This window comes from Accipiter gentilis, chromosome 2 (genome assembly GCF_929443795.1).
Source record: "Accipiter gentilis chromosome 2, bAccGen1.1, whole genome shotgun sequence".
Lineage (NCBI taxonomy): Eukaryota > Metazoa > Chordata > Aves > Accipitriformes > Accipitridae > Astur > Astur gentilis.
Window position 1 is genome coordinate 13614254 of NC_064881.1, and position 18729 is coordinate 13632982.

Sequence of the window (18729 nt, forward strand, 5' to 3'; positions counted from 1 at the left end):
AACATCAAACCAAAAATACCCATTGCCCTTCAGTTGTCAGCACCAGCACGCAGCAGAATTGCACCACCTGGACAACTGTCAATCACACACCTGCAATTCTCATGCTGTATGGACACTACCATGCTCTTGATTCCCCAGCGCAGGTCCAGGGCTTCACTGCACTGAGCTCACTGCAGGATGATGTTTCACGCTTGGTCTGAGCATATAAAGTTTCAAACCTTTCACTGTACTTATGTTAAAAATCACTTTTGGCTACACAGAAGATTTAGCACTTCAAAAGCAGTAATTATCTGTCATTATTAAACCTGAGCTGGATTCTCTTCCTGCCTCCTGGCCCAGAAGGCACCTAACACAGGATTTTTGTGAATTCATACCCTAAGCCCAAAGTTGCACTTCATATGTATTTAATGATCTGTAGTTGCATGACTCGGTAGCCAATGGTGCAGGCGCTGGCACACAGGAAGATGCCATGCCTGGCTGATTGTTGGATATAGAAACGGGAGCCTTCTGAACAGCCGGAGACAGGCTGTTTCTCTGCATTCCGCACTGCTGTGGCTGCTACCCCAATCCTACGCACCCCTGTGGTGCTCACCAAAGATGCTGGCAACTGGAGAGGATCAAGAAACCTAGGACTGGAAAATATACATTGCAACAAAATCTCTGTTTAGCTTAACTAAGGTTATAATTGCGCAGGCAGTTCACGTGATGAAACAGCCTGTTAGTGCCAGAAGGAAGGGAATCACCCTTCCCTCTCATTCCTGTTTCTCCTTCCTCCTGTTTCCAGCCACACCCTCCCTTCCCTTGCTCCGGATGGCGCTGGTGCTTGCGAGATCCTTTCGTTGCTGGTTTGGCTCACTAACCCAGCAGAAAAACATTCATGTTTTTTGGTGGATTTGATTTCTGCTGGAGCAGTGAGTTAAGCTGTCCCACAGAAGAGCCTGACAACTCCTGGGACTGGCTGAGGACAGGAGAAAGAGGCTGGAGGTGGGAGCAGACCTCCTTCCTCCGTGCTGGCAAGCTGTCAAATTCTCTTACTGAGCACTCTGGTTTTTGAGCTGAAGGGAAGCTTTAGGGCGGTCAGCACATTTAACGATCCATCTGATGAACAAGATTTGACAACAGGCAGTCTAGCACAGAAGGATTTTAAAGACTGAAAATCGATGCTAGAGAAGTTCGCACTGTAAGCAAGGCAAATGTGGAGTAACTACCGCAATTGAGTATGAAAGCCTCTTTCCGAGCTTGTTGCAGCATTTTTCCCTGTCGGTGGTATACACGGTTTCTCCAGGGGAGCTTCTCCAGGAGACGTGCTCTGCTACAGACGGGCACGGGTGGGAGAAGGCCCAGGTGGGCGCTGGACCACGGGCCAGGCAACATGGTGGTCACCCCGGTCACCCCGGCTCTGGCGTGTCACGACTCACCAACGCCTGGCCGGCAAACAGGCAAACCAAAGCCGATAGAAGGCAGTTAGCAGAACGTGCTTTACTGGAGGAAAAACGGTTGGAAAATGAATAGAAAACAACACTTTTTTTCTTCGTGAAGATGACAGCTGTGAGCCAATATTGGCAAAGGAACGACGCAAAGGCAGTACAAAACCGCAGAATGCCAGTGGTGAGCCATCGGATAAGTAAAACAAGCGACCAGAGGGGAGCGTTGCCGGCCGTGGTGGGGAGCGGGGCCGTTTCTAACGGAGCCGGGCCACCTCCGCACCACAGCCCCCGGCCCCGGCCCCGGCCCCGGCGCTCCCTTCCCCGCCCGCCGGGCCTGACCGGGCCGGGCCCGGCCCACTCCCCCTGCCGCCGCCGCCGCCGGCGGAGCATGCGCGGGGCTGGGCCAGTTCCGCCCCCGCTCCCCTCACAGCGGCGTTGCCGGGACTTACGGGAGCCGCCGCCGCTGCCGCCGCTTCCCCTCTCCGCGCTGAGGGCCCCGACGAACGGCAACCGCCGCCTGGGCCAGAGGTGAAGGAGGGCCCGGGGCCGGCTGGCGGGGCACCCTCCCCTGCGGCCTGTTGTGCGCGGGCCCGGGGCGGTGGCCCGTCCTCGGCGGCGTGAGGGGAGGGAGTGGGGGGCGGGGGGGGGGGTAGGGGGTGCTGCGAGCGCGGCGGCCGGGCATGGCGGAGCGGGGAGGAGGTGTGGCGGGGAGGCCGGTGCCGAGCCGGCTTCGCTGTGCGGCTTAGCGAGGGCAGTGTTCGTCCCCGCTCCCTCCGGGGAGCCTTGTCGCGCTCCTGTGGGGCGACAGTTCGTCGGTGCCGGCCAGGGGAGTGTGTGTCGGGGGGGGGGGGGGGGGAGGGCGGCCGCTGCCGGGCGAGGGGCCCCGAGGGGCTCCTCCGTCCGCGGCCCGAGAAAACAGCGAGTAAAAAAAGCGCCCGTGCGTCTGTCTGTGTCCACATCCTCCCGAGGTCTTGGGCTTGGGGGTGTCCTCTGACCTCCCGTTCAGGCTCCGGGGTCATTGCCTAAGGACCGCACTTCTCGGCCGGTTCCTGTAAGGAGACTCGGACGTTCGTAATAACTTCCTTTTAGATGGGCTAAATACTGCTGCAGGGGTAGGGTGGATGCGACCTGCCCTTTTGGGCAAGAGACCCTGCTTCGGGTCTGAAATGGAGGCGGCACATTTCAGAGCTAAATGCATAATGAGAGCAGTTGCTCAGAGGCTAATTAGATATGTATCAGAAGGGAAACACGGAGTTATTAGCAGAGAACGCGTCTTGCGAAATGGTTGCTCGGTTCCTGATGTCTCAGCCTGACCTCCAGGAGGTTTTGTTCCGGATCTGCTTTAAAGATGAATTTTTGTGTTCATAAGCTTCTAACTTCTGGAAGTGGAAACCGGTGTTTCAGTATAGGTGCTAGCTTTGTGGCCAGCTGTAATCTCTCCACGGGCCACAGGCAGAAAACACTTGTGGGTGGTGTTTTTTGTTTTGGTTTGTTTTTTCCCCCCTCCCCCAGTATTGGCTGCTGGGGCTTTCAGAGACAGCAGTCGTTACAGGCGGGCCAGAGCTGGGGTTCAGCTGCTTCCCGCGCTGCCTTCAGCTCCACGCTTTCCAATCAGGATAGTGCATTGGGAAGCCCATCTCCTCCCAACCGTGCCACCGAGGGCTGTTCGGGATCGCTCCCACCCGCAAGACTTCCTGCTGGCAGCCCCAAGGAGTCACGAGTGCTGCCTTTCCACGGGTCTCCAGCCAGTGGCTCGGTACTTCCCTTTGCCAGACAGGATCTGCTGACGGGTGCTGGCGGTCAGACTTCCCAGCCAAGGATACTAAGAAATGGGGAGAGGTCTTCACTGCTGGGTTTTGTGGGTCACTGGCTGAGTTATGGCTGTCCCTCCAGCCCCACGCTCTTCCTTTGGTTTTCACTTTTGTTTTCCTAAACACTTGTGTTCCCCACAAGATGTGGGAATGCAGGAATATGGAAATGATCAAGAAAAATGATTCTGGTGTCAGTGTAGATTTTTAAGAGAGAAAAGGAGGTTATAGTGACTCACGTTTTATGGTAGCCGCTCCCCAGTGCCTAAAGCCGTTACAGTGCCTGCTGAAACTCTTGTTTATACTGTGAATAATGTTGCACGGAACTTGCGGACAAGTTCTTCCTGCAATTACTGGTGGTCCCCGACAGTGGCAATTGTTATTAAAAGATCATATTTTAAACTAATACAGTATTTTTGCAGATCTTGCTTTACCTAATGAGGATTATTTGCTACAACTGCCTGTGCAGAAATTGAAAATGCTGTATGCAAAGCTCATAAAAGCTCACTGAACGCAATTACAGTGGTGACAGTTATTCTGGCTATTTAGTTGGAAAACCAAAAATGGTAACTGGTGGGATTATGACAAGGGAGGTAGCCAGGCAGCTCCTTGGCAGTGGTGACAAACACCTGGGTTTGTGAGCCCTTGGCTGGTGAGGGGAGGTGGCCAGGGGGGATTGTAAAGTGGCAGGATAAGCTTCTGGAGTGTCATCTTATGTGATCTGAGAACTAATATATGTTTAGATTTGCTAATACTTTTCTACAGAAAGCACCATACTCCTTTTTGTAAACTGGAGGAAAGTTGAGGTTGCCCGTCTGACAAATGTCACTGTTAATCGTGTGCAGAGTGAGACTGGTCTGTAGAGGAGAACTAAAGGTGGCTGAGGTGTAAACACGCTGGCTGGGGTTTGTGGCATGGAAGTCGGTCACTGGGACGAGGGACCCAGCAGACCCTGTGCTGTGCTCTGCTGCTGTGTGGATGTCAGAGCTTGCCATCCACAAAATGCTCCTCCTGTGCCCCTTATCACCCTGAAACAGGGTGACTCCTTTGGGAATGCACCGTCCTTGGTCCGTCCTCTTTTCCCGCCTGCGCGCTGCCGGTGGTGTGCTGACTTTGAATGTGTGCCAGTGGTTGGACCGGCACCTGAATGTACTAGGGCAGCTGTAGCGTAGACGTAGATGGCGAGTCTGATGCTGTGTGTGACTTGACTGGTGTTAGCAGCAGAACGCAGCATCCGAGCACCACTTAGACCTGAGCGACGGGTTTGCCGGGCTTGGGCTTGCGTTTGCTCTTACCCATTTTGGGTGAGCAAAAGCACTCTATTGTTTCAGGTGAATGCTGCATTAAAACAGAACTTTAAACTGGTTTTAAATGCCTATGTTTAATTTATAAAGCTTCCAGACTTCAACGATATTTGGTTTAGTTGCAACAATTAGTCAAAATGTCAGTGGCAATTAATTATTACAACATAATTGGCCACGCGTTCACAAATTAGATCTCTGTCACATTTAGGGCATGTTTTTTTAGTTTTAATTGTAGTTTGATATGCTACTGGAGCTGTTGGGCACTCTGCTGAACAAGTAGAAAAGCTGTCGATGAGCTTAGCGTAATATGAAGAGATGTCTATTGTGTTGCTGCAGCATCACATTAGGCATCAGTGTGTGTGGTGTTCTTTTATTTTAAATCAACTTAATAACTGCACTTAGAGAAGCAGTAGCTCAAGGATTTGTGCAGTGGTCACTTTTAGTCTGGAATTTTTGCTAAATTGCACATAAATAAGGACCTCTGTTCTTGGGATGAAAAAATGAATCCCCAAAGCTTTTAACAGAGCTGCAGTGTCTTCTCAGTGCCTTCTGTAACTTGCAAAATTATATTGCATTTTGTTGTCTTCTATTTCTGTCCCTCTCCCCCCCCCCCCCCCCCCCCCTCATTAAAACATTCCCATACATTGATCTGAAATGTTTTATTATGGTTTTGAAAATTTCAGCTGACCTCAGTGAGAATGTGAGTGAAGGAGCTCTGGGAAAATGGTGTTTCCTGAAGCCTCAGGTGTCTGGCTCTAGCAGAGCTGGATGTCAGTGTGGTGCCTTAGAGGATCATGTGAAGTGGGTTTTTTGGTTTTGCTTGGTTTTTTGCCTTGGTTTTCTTTTGTTGTATTACTTCCTGATAAGTTGTCATAGGGCTCTCCTAACGTCACATGAGAACCAGCTTGAAGCCTCTCTGTGTGTTGAAACTTGCCACTGGCTGAATCTTGCTGCAATTAATGTGTTGCAAATGGACATGGGAAGCCAGTTCTCTTTAGCAGCTTCTTACTGGAATATCAGAACTGACAAAAGTGTTCAGATACTTTGGATAACAGAGTGAAAGCTTCTGCGGTTTTATATAAAATACTGTCCCAGTTGGGAGGAGGAGTAGGAGGAGGGTGATTAGATTTTTCTCCTTAACCCTCATCATCATTGCATCCTGGCCTAAGGTCTGTCTTTGCAGTACTTCATGTGAAACGGTTTTCTCTGTATTGGCTTTCTCATCATTGAGACCTGAACTTTGACAATGCTAAGTATATTAAATAAAGCCTATTACATAAAGGCTATTATCGATAATAGATTAAATGGGTAGTCTTAATGGAATTTGTTTGCAGTTCCAGGTATCTGTAGTGCTAAGACTTGCAGGTCACAGATCAACTGACTTGCAGGTCACAGATCACTTATTTAACACTTTGTCTGCTTTCTTTTTCTTTTTTTAATTTTTAAGTTGTAATTTTAAGTAAGTACCTCTGACAACTAACCCTGTTGTTTGTTTGCTTTCCCCTTTTTTTTCCTTGGTCTTCCCTCTACCCAGTGAGACTGAATCAAAATGTCTCTCTATCCTTCCCTGGAAGATCTGAAGGTGGACAAAGTTATTCAGGTATGGTGGGATTTAATCAGATGAGTTTTGATGATAATAATGGATGTGATGATTTTTAATCTAGAGGCGGGGAGACTTTTATTGCAGGTGTGAGTTGGTGTTATACCATCATACTCTGAAAGGGGAAAGACAAACTGCTTACTTTGTAGCTTGTTATAATATGATTAATGCTTACTTTACCACTGTTGGGTATGTTTATTATTTTTCATGTATTCATTTATAGTCATTTGTCTTTAATGTGTTGATATGTTTCGGTTTTTTGAAATATAGATACTTGATCTTAAGTAGGCAAACATAGTCAATCTGTTCTCATACTTCAGCTCTGACATGATGAATAGGTATTGACTGAACTAATAAACGTTTTGTGTCTCATTCTTGGTGTTCAATCCTGGGGCAGAAAGCTCTCGTGGCCAGCTGGGCACAAAAAAGAGCACTGACTCTCTTATCATCTGGAATCACAGACTGGTCCTCTGGCTGTTTCGTGGTCGTGACCAGTTCTCTCAGTACTTACAAGATTATCACATTTGTGTAAATCCCTTTATGTGTAAGAATATTTGTGTCTTTATTATGAGACAGGATGAGGATGAAAAAAAAAATCTGTGAAACGAAATAATGAAAAACACTTTAATGGATAAAACTCCATGAGAAATTTCATGAGTGTATTTTATGAGGAGTTTCCTTGCGTTCTTCAGCATTTTACCTAGCTTCCATTTTTCTTTCCTAAACTTAAACTGGATTCCCTCCCAGTTTAAACAACAGCAGTGAGTTATACTGCATTTTAAGGTGGCTGCTGCTTCTGTCCTTGTCCTTCTCATTGGGAAGCAATCAAGCAAACAGCTTATTAACTCTCCTGTGCTGTCCCAAAGTGGAGTGCCTCAGTCTCACCTGTGTTTGTATGTATGGGGTGGAGCTCTTGACAGTTGTGGGCACTGTGTTGGGATTTCTTCTTGTTGTGTCCACCCACCCCGCCCCATTCATCTTATCTTACCAAAGTCCTTTATCTACAGTCAGATAATGCTGGGGGAAAAAAACCCAAACAAAACCAAAACCCTAGCCTGCAGGCAAGAATGTGCTCCTTCGGCCTTTTAACAACCAACTGCTAGAGTTTATATATTGCAATTAAAAATACTAAATGTGGTCTTTCTACTGCTTAACTTTTGTGACCACATAATGAAGCGGTGAGGAAATGGAAGTAGGGTATCTATATGCCCAGTCCTCTAAACCTTGAACCATAGATACGTGTTCTGTCATTTTATAGAGTAGGGACTTTTCTTGTACATGATCTTGCCCACGTACTCAGCAGGGATTATGAACTTGGGCAGAAGTGCCTTGTTCGTGTGACTATGCCTGTAGTCTGTTGTGTTTCACAGACAAATAAGAGTAAACCCTACAGAGGTTTCTGTAGGGACCATAACAAATTGTTCTGTTAAGATAGTGTAATCCTTGGTAACACTGTAATCTCAAAGGTCAGTTTTCCAGAAATCAGTTCATGTGGGACGGATGCTTGCTGTCATGCTTAAAGATGACTGTCCACTTGAAGTTTAAATTAAGATTTCACCAAGTTCTACCACTTGATGAGTGGGATGTCAAGCAGGACAGCCTATGAGAAAATTCATGTGGGGGTGGGAGAGAGCGGAGATAGAGCCAATAGCATTCAGTTATAGATCCTTAGTGGAGAGGTTTCAGTGTTCTTGTTGCCATTGTCAATGGCAAAGATTGCCATTCAGCAGTTACGTGACAGCATCTCACTCCTACTGACTGTAGTAGGAACTAGGGGGGTAATGGGCTGTCTACTGAGTATAGTTGTGAGAGAGGGGAAGTAAATACTGTTGTTGCTAAATACAATTATTTCAAGAGTAAGCTATTCCATTTTCACTGATATTTTTGGTAGCAAAGGCTAAATTATTTGCCTCTCCCAAAAACTGCATTATAAAAATGCTGTCTTTTTAAATACGTCTGACAGCACTCTCAGGAGAAAAGGGGGCAGCGTACTGGAAAACAAAGTCTGTGTCCATAACAAATGAGTGAGATTAAAATGACTGCTGGTTAAAACAAATGGACTTGTTACATTAAATATTCTAACCTATTCTTTTTGTCCAGCATTTGGGTTGGAGGCTATTCTTCTTAATACATCTGATATTGATAAAGAATGAGTCATTCTTGCTCTGAAACTTTTTTTCTAAAAACAACTTCCTGGAGAGTACAGGACTATGAAGTCTTCTATTTTTAAGCATGATTTCCTTAAAAACATTAAGTAATTTGACCGTCATGTTGTGTTACATGATTTATGTGTCCTGTTTGGCATAATGTTTCACTATGCATTTAGTAATTCCCCCCCCCACCCCCCCCTTTGATGTTCAACCTCAGGAAAGCTATTGGGATAGCTATTTCCATCACACTTAACAGGCCTCTAAGGCCAAAAAAGTAGTAGCTGAGGTATTGAGAAGGAACGAAACTGGCTTACTTTAATATGGCCTCTTATGTTTGTGACTCGGTAAGCAATACAGAAATTAAGCTTAGTGTGTTAGCTGTAGTGGCAAGTTCTGTAGAAAAATCTTAGAAGGTTCATTTCTTTCAGAAGGTATTAAACTAGTAGCATTGGATCATGTGGGACTTGCGACTTGTAAGGCACTACGGTAGAACTCATGAATAACGTCTGTAATTGGTGAAGAGGTAAAACTGCTGCTGTCCAGCTGAAAAAGTAATTACAAAACACTCTGCCAAAGGTCATACCTTAAAACTTAAATTTACAAAGCTTTGTCAGCTAAGTTTACTGTGTGTTTTAAGGCTCTTTAAGTTGCTTGATGACAAAACCAGAACAGGTTGACAATAAAGCCTTTCTGCATTATAGCTGTAGCCTTGGCTTTGAGGAAGATACAAATTGATCTACCGATGTAGTTTGATACTACTACAGCATCTTGTATTGAAGTTATTTATTTCAAAGAAAAAGTTTGACTTCAGTACTTCAAAATTAATCGGAACTAGCATGTACAAGAAAAAAGAAAATATTTAGTCTTCTGCCTGCGTAGTAAAGATTTTATAGATTATTTTTTTCCTTGTAAAAGATAACATACGTGAGTTTCTTTGCTTTTAGGCTCAGACTGCCTTTTCTTCAAATCCAGCTAATCCAGCAATCTTGTCTGAAGCTTCTGCTCCTATTCCTCATGATGGAGGTAAGCTTATGTACTGTATAGTAGCCTCATGTTGTGGAAAGCAGTTACGAAATCCTAAAGTTAACAGTACAGTCAAAAATACCTATAAATATGTAACCCTATGTACAAAGGGCAAGACCACGCCTTTTTTGAAATGCCAACACCCACCTCGATAAGGTGCTAGGTGCTAGAGTCAAAAAAACAATGTTTGCTTATAAAAGGAAGTTGTGGCAAACACTAACCCTTCTCTTAACTTTTTGAAACTTTTTCCAAGTGAGCCTAACATAACAAGATCTGCTGTTGGTACCATTTGAGCTCTTTTTAACTCTTACCTCAAACACTTAGTTGTCCTTATTTATCACATGTATATTTGTAAGCTTTAGAGGGCAGCATGAGTCTTAAGTGTCTTTCCTCTCCATATGAGCTTGCTTAGGAAAAGACAAACACGAATCCCTGTCAACAGAGAAGTGTCTGGGAAGGTGGAACTTAATCTTGTCATGCTATCAACATAAAGCTTCCAGTAGATTTTGGGATCAAATGTCTGGTGGGAAATCCATCAGACCTAAAGCTGAATGACTTGTACCCATTTCTTCTCCTCTTCTCCCATGCACATGTACATGCACAAAGGTATGTTTGAGATCAGAGCTCTGGGTTAGTAAGTTATTCTTGTTCTAAAAGGCCTGAAGCCTCTCACCAGTATGACCAGCAGCAGTGCTGGAACAGCTGTCAGGAATGCTGGTGGATCAGATAGTAAAGCTTGGTGGATGTAACTTGTCTCCAGCTCTCCTCTTGGTGCTGGTCTGTCTAAGATGACTTTAAGGCAGGAGTTCGTATAGCTCACCAGAGAGCTGCCCCTCATAGATCCTTTCTGGAATAGGTACGTACCTGGCCTACCCTCACTAGACCAGATTTGAGTTTGCTTCAGCAGTCCCTTCTTGGCAGCATTCTTTTTGCTGTCCAGAGTTTGAATTCTTTTGCAGTTTTTGTGTCTGCTGGCTGAATGACATAATTTCGACATCAGCTTTTGTGTGAATTGCTCAGGAGCTGTGTGTGGCTGAAGAGCGATTGATCACTCAATATATCCTAAAAAAGGGAGGCCTACACCATCTATAGGATGTGCCAAACCCGCTGTGAATCCCTCAGTCCTGGCAGAGGCAGGAGAATATACAACATCAAGAGCTTTTGGATGTGTTCTGCTGTTTGGAGGTCTCTGTTTTGAATGAGAATCTAATAACAGCCAGCAGGATGCATCCTGTGTTGTGGTCTTCGATGAAGAACAAAAGAGAAAAATCGAGTAGCTGCAGAAGTCTTGTGCAGTGTTAGTTTAGTATAATCCTAGGGGCTTGAAAATGCAAGCAAAAATAGAAGAAACATTCATTGAAAGCTTATTAATCAATATTGGTGAAACTACAAGCTGATAGATCAATCTGGAAATAAGATCAGACAGCTCTTGTGAAGCAGCATGCAAACATGACCCCTGAAAGTATTAAGGAGGAAAAAAGTCCCCTTTATACTGGAGTTCATCTTGCACTGACCTTTTTTCCTTCCCAGAAAAGTTACTTTCCATTTCTGGTCAAATGTGGATTCTTGTAGTAGCTGGTTTTATACATATACCCATAAAAGAACACTGGAAACCTAAGCTTTGTAAACAGGGGAGCCTTCTTGCTTCCAAGGCTGTCCCTTGCACCACATTGCTTTCCAAGCAGCTTTTTCTGTCCCCACCAATTTGGTGAGAAGGGCGGGTGGCCTCTTAAGAGTTCTTGTAACTGCCACTTGTTAAATGGCACCAGTTAGTTATCTGTGGAATGTCAAGAGCAATATCAAGCTTATTTCCAGAGTGGTTTGACTCAAGGTCTGACAAGTCTGTCAGTTTAACTTCCTTTCCTCCCACTCCTTGCAGCCCGCTCCTCTTGGGTGTAGAGGAATCTCCTGCTGGATATTTTAAGGGCTGTGTTTGCTTTGTCTTCTTGAGAAGTGTGTCTAAAACCACTTCGTTTTGAAGCTATGAGAAAATGACAGCTACTTTCTTATGAAGACACTTGAAGCAGACTGCACTGTGGACCTTACAGCCAGGAGGCTGTCTTCTGCAGAAACTTTATCATGCCTGGGATCTGGAATGTCCTTGTGTTCTCTAGCATACCTGGTTTGGGGGTGGGAGACTAGTTCCCTGATAATTGCCCAAAAGCTTTGGAGCAAGGGCATGTCTTCATGGACTGCAGCAAAATGTTAGTTTTGGACCTTACCACCATGTGTCTGATGTTGTTTGTGCTGTAAAGGATGAATGGAGTAACGAAACTAAAAGTTCTTTAAGCTCTTCATCTCAGAAGTACTTCTTGTCTGGTGGGCTAGAATAACAGTCCTTATTGAAGTGGGTCTTCTGTCGTAATTTTCAAATTAAATACGTTACAATAGCACAAGATTTGTTGAAGTAATTGTACATGTGAAAGCAGTAATGGCTTGTTCTGTTAAACCAACAATTGTATTGATGGGTTTGTTTTGTTTTGTTTTTCTCCTATAGGCTTATACCCCAGATTGTATCCAGAACTTTCTCAGTATATGGGCCTGAGCCTAAATGATGAAGAGGTGCAGAGAAACTTACCAGTGGCAGCAGCTACTCAGCCACAGGGTGTAGGTACCAGTCAAGCATGTTTTAGAAAGAAAAGTGTAAAGACTATCTAGCATTCTAGAGAGTAGACTACTATTTGTCTAAGTACCATCCCTGACTGATAAATTAATTGTTTTAAGTAACAGTGCATATTTTAATCTGGTCTTAAACTGAGCAGTATATTTCCAGTGTTGGGGGTGGGGCAGGGAAGAGCTGGTGGTGTAACTTAATTTGCATGTTGTTTTTTTTAAAATATCACTTCATATAAATTGACGCTATATCTATTTTAAAAGGTTGAAACTAAGTTGTCTGGCTATTTTGTTTTAATCAGCAACTGGTCACGCGACCGTCTGCTAATTACATGGTAGCTCCAGTGACTGGAAATGATATTGGAATTCGCAGAGCAGAAATTAAGCAAGGCATCCGCGAAGCAATTTTATGTAAAGATCAAGATGGCAAAATTGGACTTCGCCTTAAGTCTGTTGACAATGTAAGTAGAGAAGCTTGCTTTTGCCTATAGAGATATTAACTGCTGGATTAAATTAGTAATGAAATTAGTGTATGGTCACAAAATTGTCTTCTGTATAATGCTTACTTAGCCCATTATCAGAATTTTAAAATCCTTCATTAGATCAGTAAGTAGATTTCCAGCTGTCTGGACTAGGATCTAAATTTACAGCAGCAATTTACTTCCATGTGTTTTATAACACCTGAAAAATACTTGTAATTTTTTTTTTTTTCACTTGAGAGCATGAATTGTCCTTGCATGGCTGCTATGATACTTGTTAGCAGTTCAAGACTTCTTGCCTCTCTCTATCTTTGTGGATACACTGAGCAGTACTTAAGTTCAGCAGAATGCAGAGAACTGCTCATGGCTTAGAAGTAGCTCCTCTTTTATAGATTCTTGCAGTGTGTTGCCAGTGAGAAAAGTAAGGATAGTGAGGGTATCATCTTACCTATATGTAAAGAGTAATTTTGGAATGGGCTTTTTTCGAGTTTCCCTTAACATGAACATAGCTGCAAGAAGATCCTTAAACCTGCTTTGGAGCGTCTCTGTTTCAGTATCTTTTCATTCTCAGTATGAAAAACATTCTTTTTTCTTTTTTTCTTTTTCTTTGGCCATTTAATCTGAATGTTTTAAAAAAATTTGTACTCAAGGTTTCATATAGGGTTAAAGTGCTTTTTGTAGTTCTCCTAACCCAGGAAATGCTGGGGTTTTCTTAGAGTAGCATGTTTTTTTGGTTTGTGGTTTTTTTTGTTTGTGTTTTTTTTTTTACCATCCCCTCCACCCCCCCCCCCCCCCCCCCAAGGTATTATCTACAGTTTACATTGATATGCTTTACTTGGTTTTGGGAGGTACTTTGACTAGAAATAGTTTTTTAACACCTTGTTTTTTTACCTGAGGTGCTAGCAAGTCATAATTGATAAAAAGTTGGAATCTAATGGGGTTGTGAAAGAAGGAAAAATCTGCCATAGAGTTCCTAGCATTGCTCATCTATGTCTCCAGCTATATATAGACTCTGATGTCAGGCAAAGGAATTATTAGTTAAATGCACAAGGAGATATGCAAATTTACCACTAGCCTGTCTTGATCCAGTTGTTCATATTTCTTGTTAAAACAGAATAGTATTTACCCCTTTGAGTTAAGGCTTTAATGTTATGCTCATGTCATTTTTTTTAATGTCTAAAGATGTAGACGAAACAGATTTGCCCATTTCCTAACTTTATTCTAGCATTAATTATCTGTCAGTCTGGTAAAGACATCTAGAAACAGACCGAAATTTCAAAAATGTCTCTTAAGGAGAGATAATTAGCAAGTCCTGCCCATGTGGTTGGTGTTACATAGAGTGGGAAACTTCAAAGGGTTATGTGTTCTGTCACTGTTCTTCATCTTTAAGGAAGAGCTTTCTTTTTTTTTTTCTCTTTTTTCTTTCCCCTATTTTCTCTTTTGTAGGGTATATTTGTCCAGTTAGTTCAGGCAAACTCTCCAGCATCCCTTGCTGGTCTGCGGTTTGGGGACCAAGTTCTGCAGATCAATGGTGAAAACTGTGCAGGATGGAGTTCTGATAAAGCGCATAAAGTTCTGAAACAGGCTTCTGGAGAAAGGATTTCAATGATCATTCGGGACAGGTAAAGCCAATTGCAGATACAGATTGTCATTATCCATCTTGGAGTAATTCTGTGGGGTTTGGGTCTCCCCTTGCTTGAACAGGACTGCAGGCACAACAAAATCTGTCCGTGAATGTGTACTTCAATAGTAAAGATCGTCAGAAATGTTCTTTTTTGTGGGGAACAGTCAACACAGTTGTTGACTTGTGAACCTCCAGTGCACACTTGCCTGGGCGTGATGAGGCATAACATTTTTCAAGGTAAACTAGTGAGTGATAGCACAAGTCAAATTTAAACTCTGAATTCAAGAGTTCTGTGCTTTTTTTTCAGACATGACTTTTGCTTGTACTGCTTGAAAAAGCAATAAAAGATGGTACCAAAATATTTGCTGTATCAATGAATACATTTGCATTTTTATTTAGCGTGGTAAGTTTTCTTGTGAACTCTGTTGCTTACATACGAATTAATGCCAGTTTTGCTAAAAATATTCTTGATGAACCAATACAGATTTTTAATTGTATTAAATAATGAGCTTGTAGGTAGTTGAATGGAGTAATAATAGCTCAGGTTCAACATAAGGTCTATAGGCTACAAGGAGATGGATAATACATGATATGACTAGGTACCTGTCTCAGAGCTTTTTTCAATGTTCATTCTTGTTTAAGAACCAAGTTTGACCCAGTGGAGGGCATGCTACTTCTATCAGGGCAGCTGCTTCTATCATGTAGTAGTAGATTCCCAGCTCTGTCTACTACTTCAGTGCCCAACTCCCCACCACCTTCCTGGATTTACTAGCTTTTTAAGACACAATTTGAAGGCTTATTTTCTGTAAAGCAGTAGAAATGTTGTTGGGGAAGCCTTGTACTCCAGAGTCCTGTGGTCTACCTACAGTTGTTAAAACTGTCTGTGCTATTTTATCTATCTTGTAACGTTTGTATAGAAAAAATAATTTTTAATGGATATTTGTGTTTCGTTGGTGGTTGGGGGGGATGGGGGGGTGGATGTTGTATGGGATTTTTTTATTATTATTAATCCAGATGGTGAAATGTCTGTAGAACAGGGAAAACATGTAAGGTTTATAAACAAGTATATATTAATATAAAAATATTAACAAAATGAAGTTAAACCCAACTACTTTTCATTTTAGTTGATGTACGAGTCTTTTAGAGTAGAATTACTTTTTGTAAGTCAAAGATGCTGATATAGCGTGTGGCTCTTTCTGTGGTTTAGTAGACTGAAAACACGGTTTTGCATTTTAAATATCTTATAGGCCTTTTGAACGAATTATTACTATGCACAAGGACAGCACAGGGCATGTTGGTTTCATATTCAAGAATGGAAAAATAACCTCAATAGTGAAAGACAGTTCTGCTGCGAGAAATGGACTTCTTACAGAGCACAACATCTGTGAAATTAATGGCCAGAATGTAATTGGATTGAAGGTAAAATAAGTAGTATGGGGTGGGTGTGGATAGCTATGAGCTTTTTGTGTGTGTATAGTGTTTTGGAGAGGGAAAAGGATTTTAATATATTGTTTAATGTTCATAAAATAAGGAAGTAAGTCATGAGAGGTAACTTAACTTGACTGGAGAGACATGTATGTTTTAAGGCTTCTTGGTGGTTTTGTATCTATAGGTAAGGCAACTCATTCTCTTCCTCTCTGCCTCTACCTGGCTAGGCTGACCCTCAGTTTTTAATCTGGAGTTTAACTTTGCTGGCAAAACAAAGAATAAGCTTCCTCCTGCCAGCTTGTGTCAAATTCTAGCAGGAATTCTGTATATAATGTCTGTATCCCTTCTCTAGTCAGTTCGTGCAAGATACTGATAACCAAACATCTATGAAGTGGTATTGCAGGTTCAGTGATTTGCCCTGAAGATAAAATGCTCCAAGCAAGGAGTTGTGGGTCTCTTAAGCTGTGTGAAATGTGTCTAGAAAAAGCTCTTGAGCTGCTGCTTTATTAGTCAGCTTGAGTAATGTTGCTTGTGTAACTTCTTGTTTAATAACAGGACCCCCAGATTGCAGACATCTTGGCAACAGCTGGAAATGTAGTGACCATTACCGTCATGCCTTCCAGCATTTATGAGTATATAATAAAGAGGTAGGTAATAAGCAAAGCAGCCATGGTGTTCATTATAATCAAGTTGACAGTGACTGGTTTTTGTAGGTTAAATAAAATGTACTCAATAATAAGACCTAATTACAATCTTAACATGAAGGCTGGAAAGGGCGTGTGGGGAGTCTGAAAATTTGTTTAATCTGATGTTTTAGTCAAACCAGTGTGTTTTGGTTCTGTTTTTAAACTATTCATACGTTAGTGATGTTCCTTTGCTTTTCCTTCTCTTGAAAAACCCTTTTCTAAATGTGAATTGTCTGAACTTGATTTTTCCGAGAACTTTCAAGTACATGGATAACACAAGTATTTGTTACCTTGTAACTAAAATGTTGTTTCTAGTGCAACTAATTCTGGTGATGTAAATATGATTTTTGGCAGGATACAGTTTTTTTTTGCTAATCCTTTGGCAGCAGTGGCTTTCTACAGCTAAATCTCTCCTGCAAAAATATGTTTATGAAGTTGCTAGAAATTAATCATGTTTCAGGTATAACTGAGTGGTTTTTTTCTCCACTTGGTATGCTCTTTCTACAGAACAGGTGTTTGGTGTAACAGCCACCTTTCCCCCTGCCCTCCTTCCCTCACACTTGTGATACTACTTTGCTTGAACTCACGTCTGCAGCCTAAAAGATGTTGATAACACAGCTCAGTTACTAATAAAACCATTGAGTATCATGGGCTTCTCTTCTGTGTGTGCAGTTTGATGCAGCTTTCTGTAGCAACATAGTTGTCAAAAACAGTGGAGTAAAAGGCCAACTTTTAAATTGTATTAAAAGACTAGCAATGACAAAGATACAGTGATCAGAAGCTTTAGTGGTCTTCCACAATTACTTTACAAAACTGAATGCCTTTTCCTTTCCTTTAGGATGGCAACTAGCATTATGAAAAGCCTGATGGATCACTCTGTTCCTGAAGTCTAAACTTGCATCATGTATGTGTGTGTACATTATATATAATGATGATTCCACTAAACTTGGGCTATTATACTCAGTGATTTCTTTCTTCTGCACATGAGCCTTTCTGGAGGCTAAGAGAAGATATGCTGCATCAAGCACTTGCATCTATAATGGCTGGGAATGTTACAGTTCAACATATCTCTTTAATTCACAAACTGTAAAACTTGTAGCCTTATATGCTTGACAAATGTGAAATTCCAATTGTGTTATGACTTCTTTTCATAGGTCTTTTATTTAGTTTACTACTACTATAAGCCATTGCAACTAAAGGAACCAGATATCACTTGCAAAGTTACGTGTTGTTACCTAGGACAATGCTGTGCTTTGTATGTCTAACACAAATGAGTATTTTTACTGCTTTCTGTTTGCAAGAGTAGATTTGAAGTAGCATATTAGAAGTATGGCTAGTACTAGTTAATTTTTTGTTCTAGTAAATACTGTTTACACAAAAACGCCAGCTAAGCTGAATATAGCTAAAGGCATCATTCAGTAAGTAAGCGTATTAAATAAAAGTAGTGTACAGATACTCAAATCTTTTTATTACTTGTTATACAAATTGTAACTAATATGCTTATCTCTCGCCTTAACCATGTTCTTAAGGATTCAGAAATAAACAAATAAATGACTGAAACTTTAGATACTGTGTGCACACTTACTTATGATAAGTTAAGACACTCTTGTGTTGTTGAGGTTGGTTTCAAGCTGTGATGGGTTGACCCTGGCTGAACACCAGGTGCCCACCAAAGCCATTCTATCACTCCCCCATCCTCAGCTGGACAGGGGAGAGAAAATATAACAAAAGGCTTGCGGGTCGAGATAAGGACAGGAGAGATCATTCACTATTACCGTCACGGGCAAAACAGACTCAATTTGCAAAACATACTCAATTTATTACAAATCAACCAGAGCAAGGTAATGAGAAGTAAAACGAAATCTCAGAACACCTTCCCACCACCCCTCCGTTCTTCCCGGGCACAACTACCCTCCCGGATTTCACCACCAAGCCCCCCCAGCGGCACAGGGGGACAGGGATGGGGTTTATGGTCATCACACGTTATTTTCTGCCGCTTCACCTCCTCAGGACGAGGGCTGATCACACTCTTCCCCTGCTCCAGCGTGGGGTCCCACCCACGGGAGACAGTCCTCCACGAACTCCTCCAACGTGGGCCATTCCCACGGGCTGCAGTTCTTCACGAACTGCTCCAGCATGGGTCCATTCCACGGTGTGCAGTCCTTCAGGAGCACACTGCTCCAGCGCGGGTCCCCCACGGGGTCACAAGTCCTGCCAGAAAGCCTGCTCCGTGGGCTCCTCTCTCCACAGATCCGCAGGTCCTGCCAGGAGCTTGCTCCAGCGCGGGGTTCCCACGGGGTCACAGCCTCCTTCGGGAACCCACCTGCTCCGGCGTGGGGTCCTCCACGGGCTACAGGTGGAGATCTGCTCCACCGTGGACCTCCCTGGACTGCAGGGGGACAGCCTGCCTCACCAGGGTCTTCACCACGGGCTGCAGGGGAATCTTCGCTCCGGCGCCTGGAGCATCTCCTCCCCCTCCTTCTTCACTGACCTTGGTGTCCGCAGGCTTGTTTCTCTTACATGTTCTCACTCCTCACTCCGGCGGCAGTTTCTCTCCGTCCCAATTTTTTCCTTCTTAAAAATGTTA

The 18729-nt window shown here is 43.2% G+C and overlaps 1 protein-coding gene across 1 annotated transcript; it reads left to right on the plus strand.

Moving 5' to 3' along the window:
- Nucleotides 1-1827: 1827 nt before the first annotated feature.
- On the plus strand, nt 1828-17707 carry SDCBP (syndecan binding protein). Its single transcript, XM_049820798.1, has 9 exons — nt 1828-1955; nt 6074-6139; nt 9234-9312; nt 11810-11919; nt 12228-12386; nt 13851-14026; nt 15276-15447; nt 16012-16103; nt 16981-17707. Exons 2-9 carry the CDS (start codon nt 6089-6091, stop codon nt 17033-17035), a joined length of 894 nt encoding a protein of 297 aa, XP_049676755.1. The 5' UTR covers nt 1828-1955; nt 6074-6088; the 3' UTR covers nt 17036-17707.
- Nucleotides 17708-18729: the final 1022 nt, after the last annotated feature.

Bases quoted from the DNA above. Each gene is read 5' to 3' on its own strand.
- SDCBP (XM_049820798.1), top strand. From the start codon at position 6,089: ATGTCTCTCTATCCTTCCCTGGAAGATCTGAAGGTGGACAAAGTTATT. The intron at 12,387-13,850 runs GTAAGTAGAGAA...TCTCTTTTGTAG, and splicing joins GCCTTAAGTCTGTTGACAAT to GGTATATTTGTCCAGTTAGT. The intron at 14,027-15,275 runs GTAAAGCCAATT...AATATCTTATAG, and splicing joins TCAATGATCATTCGGGACAG to GCCTTTTGAACGAATTATTA.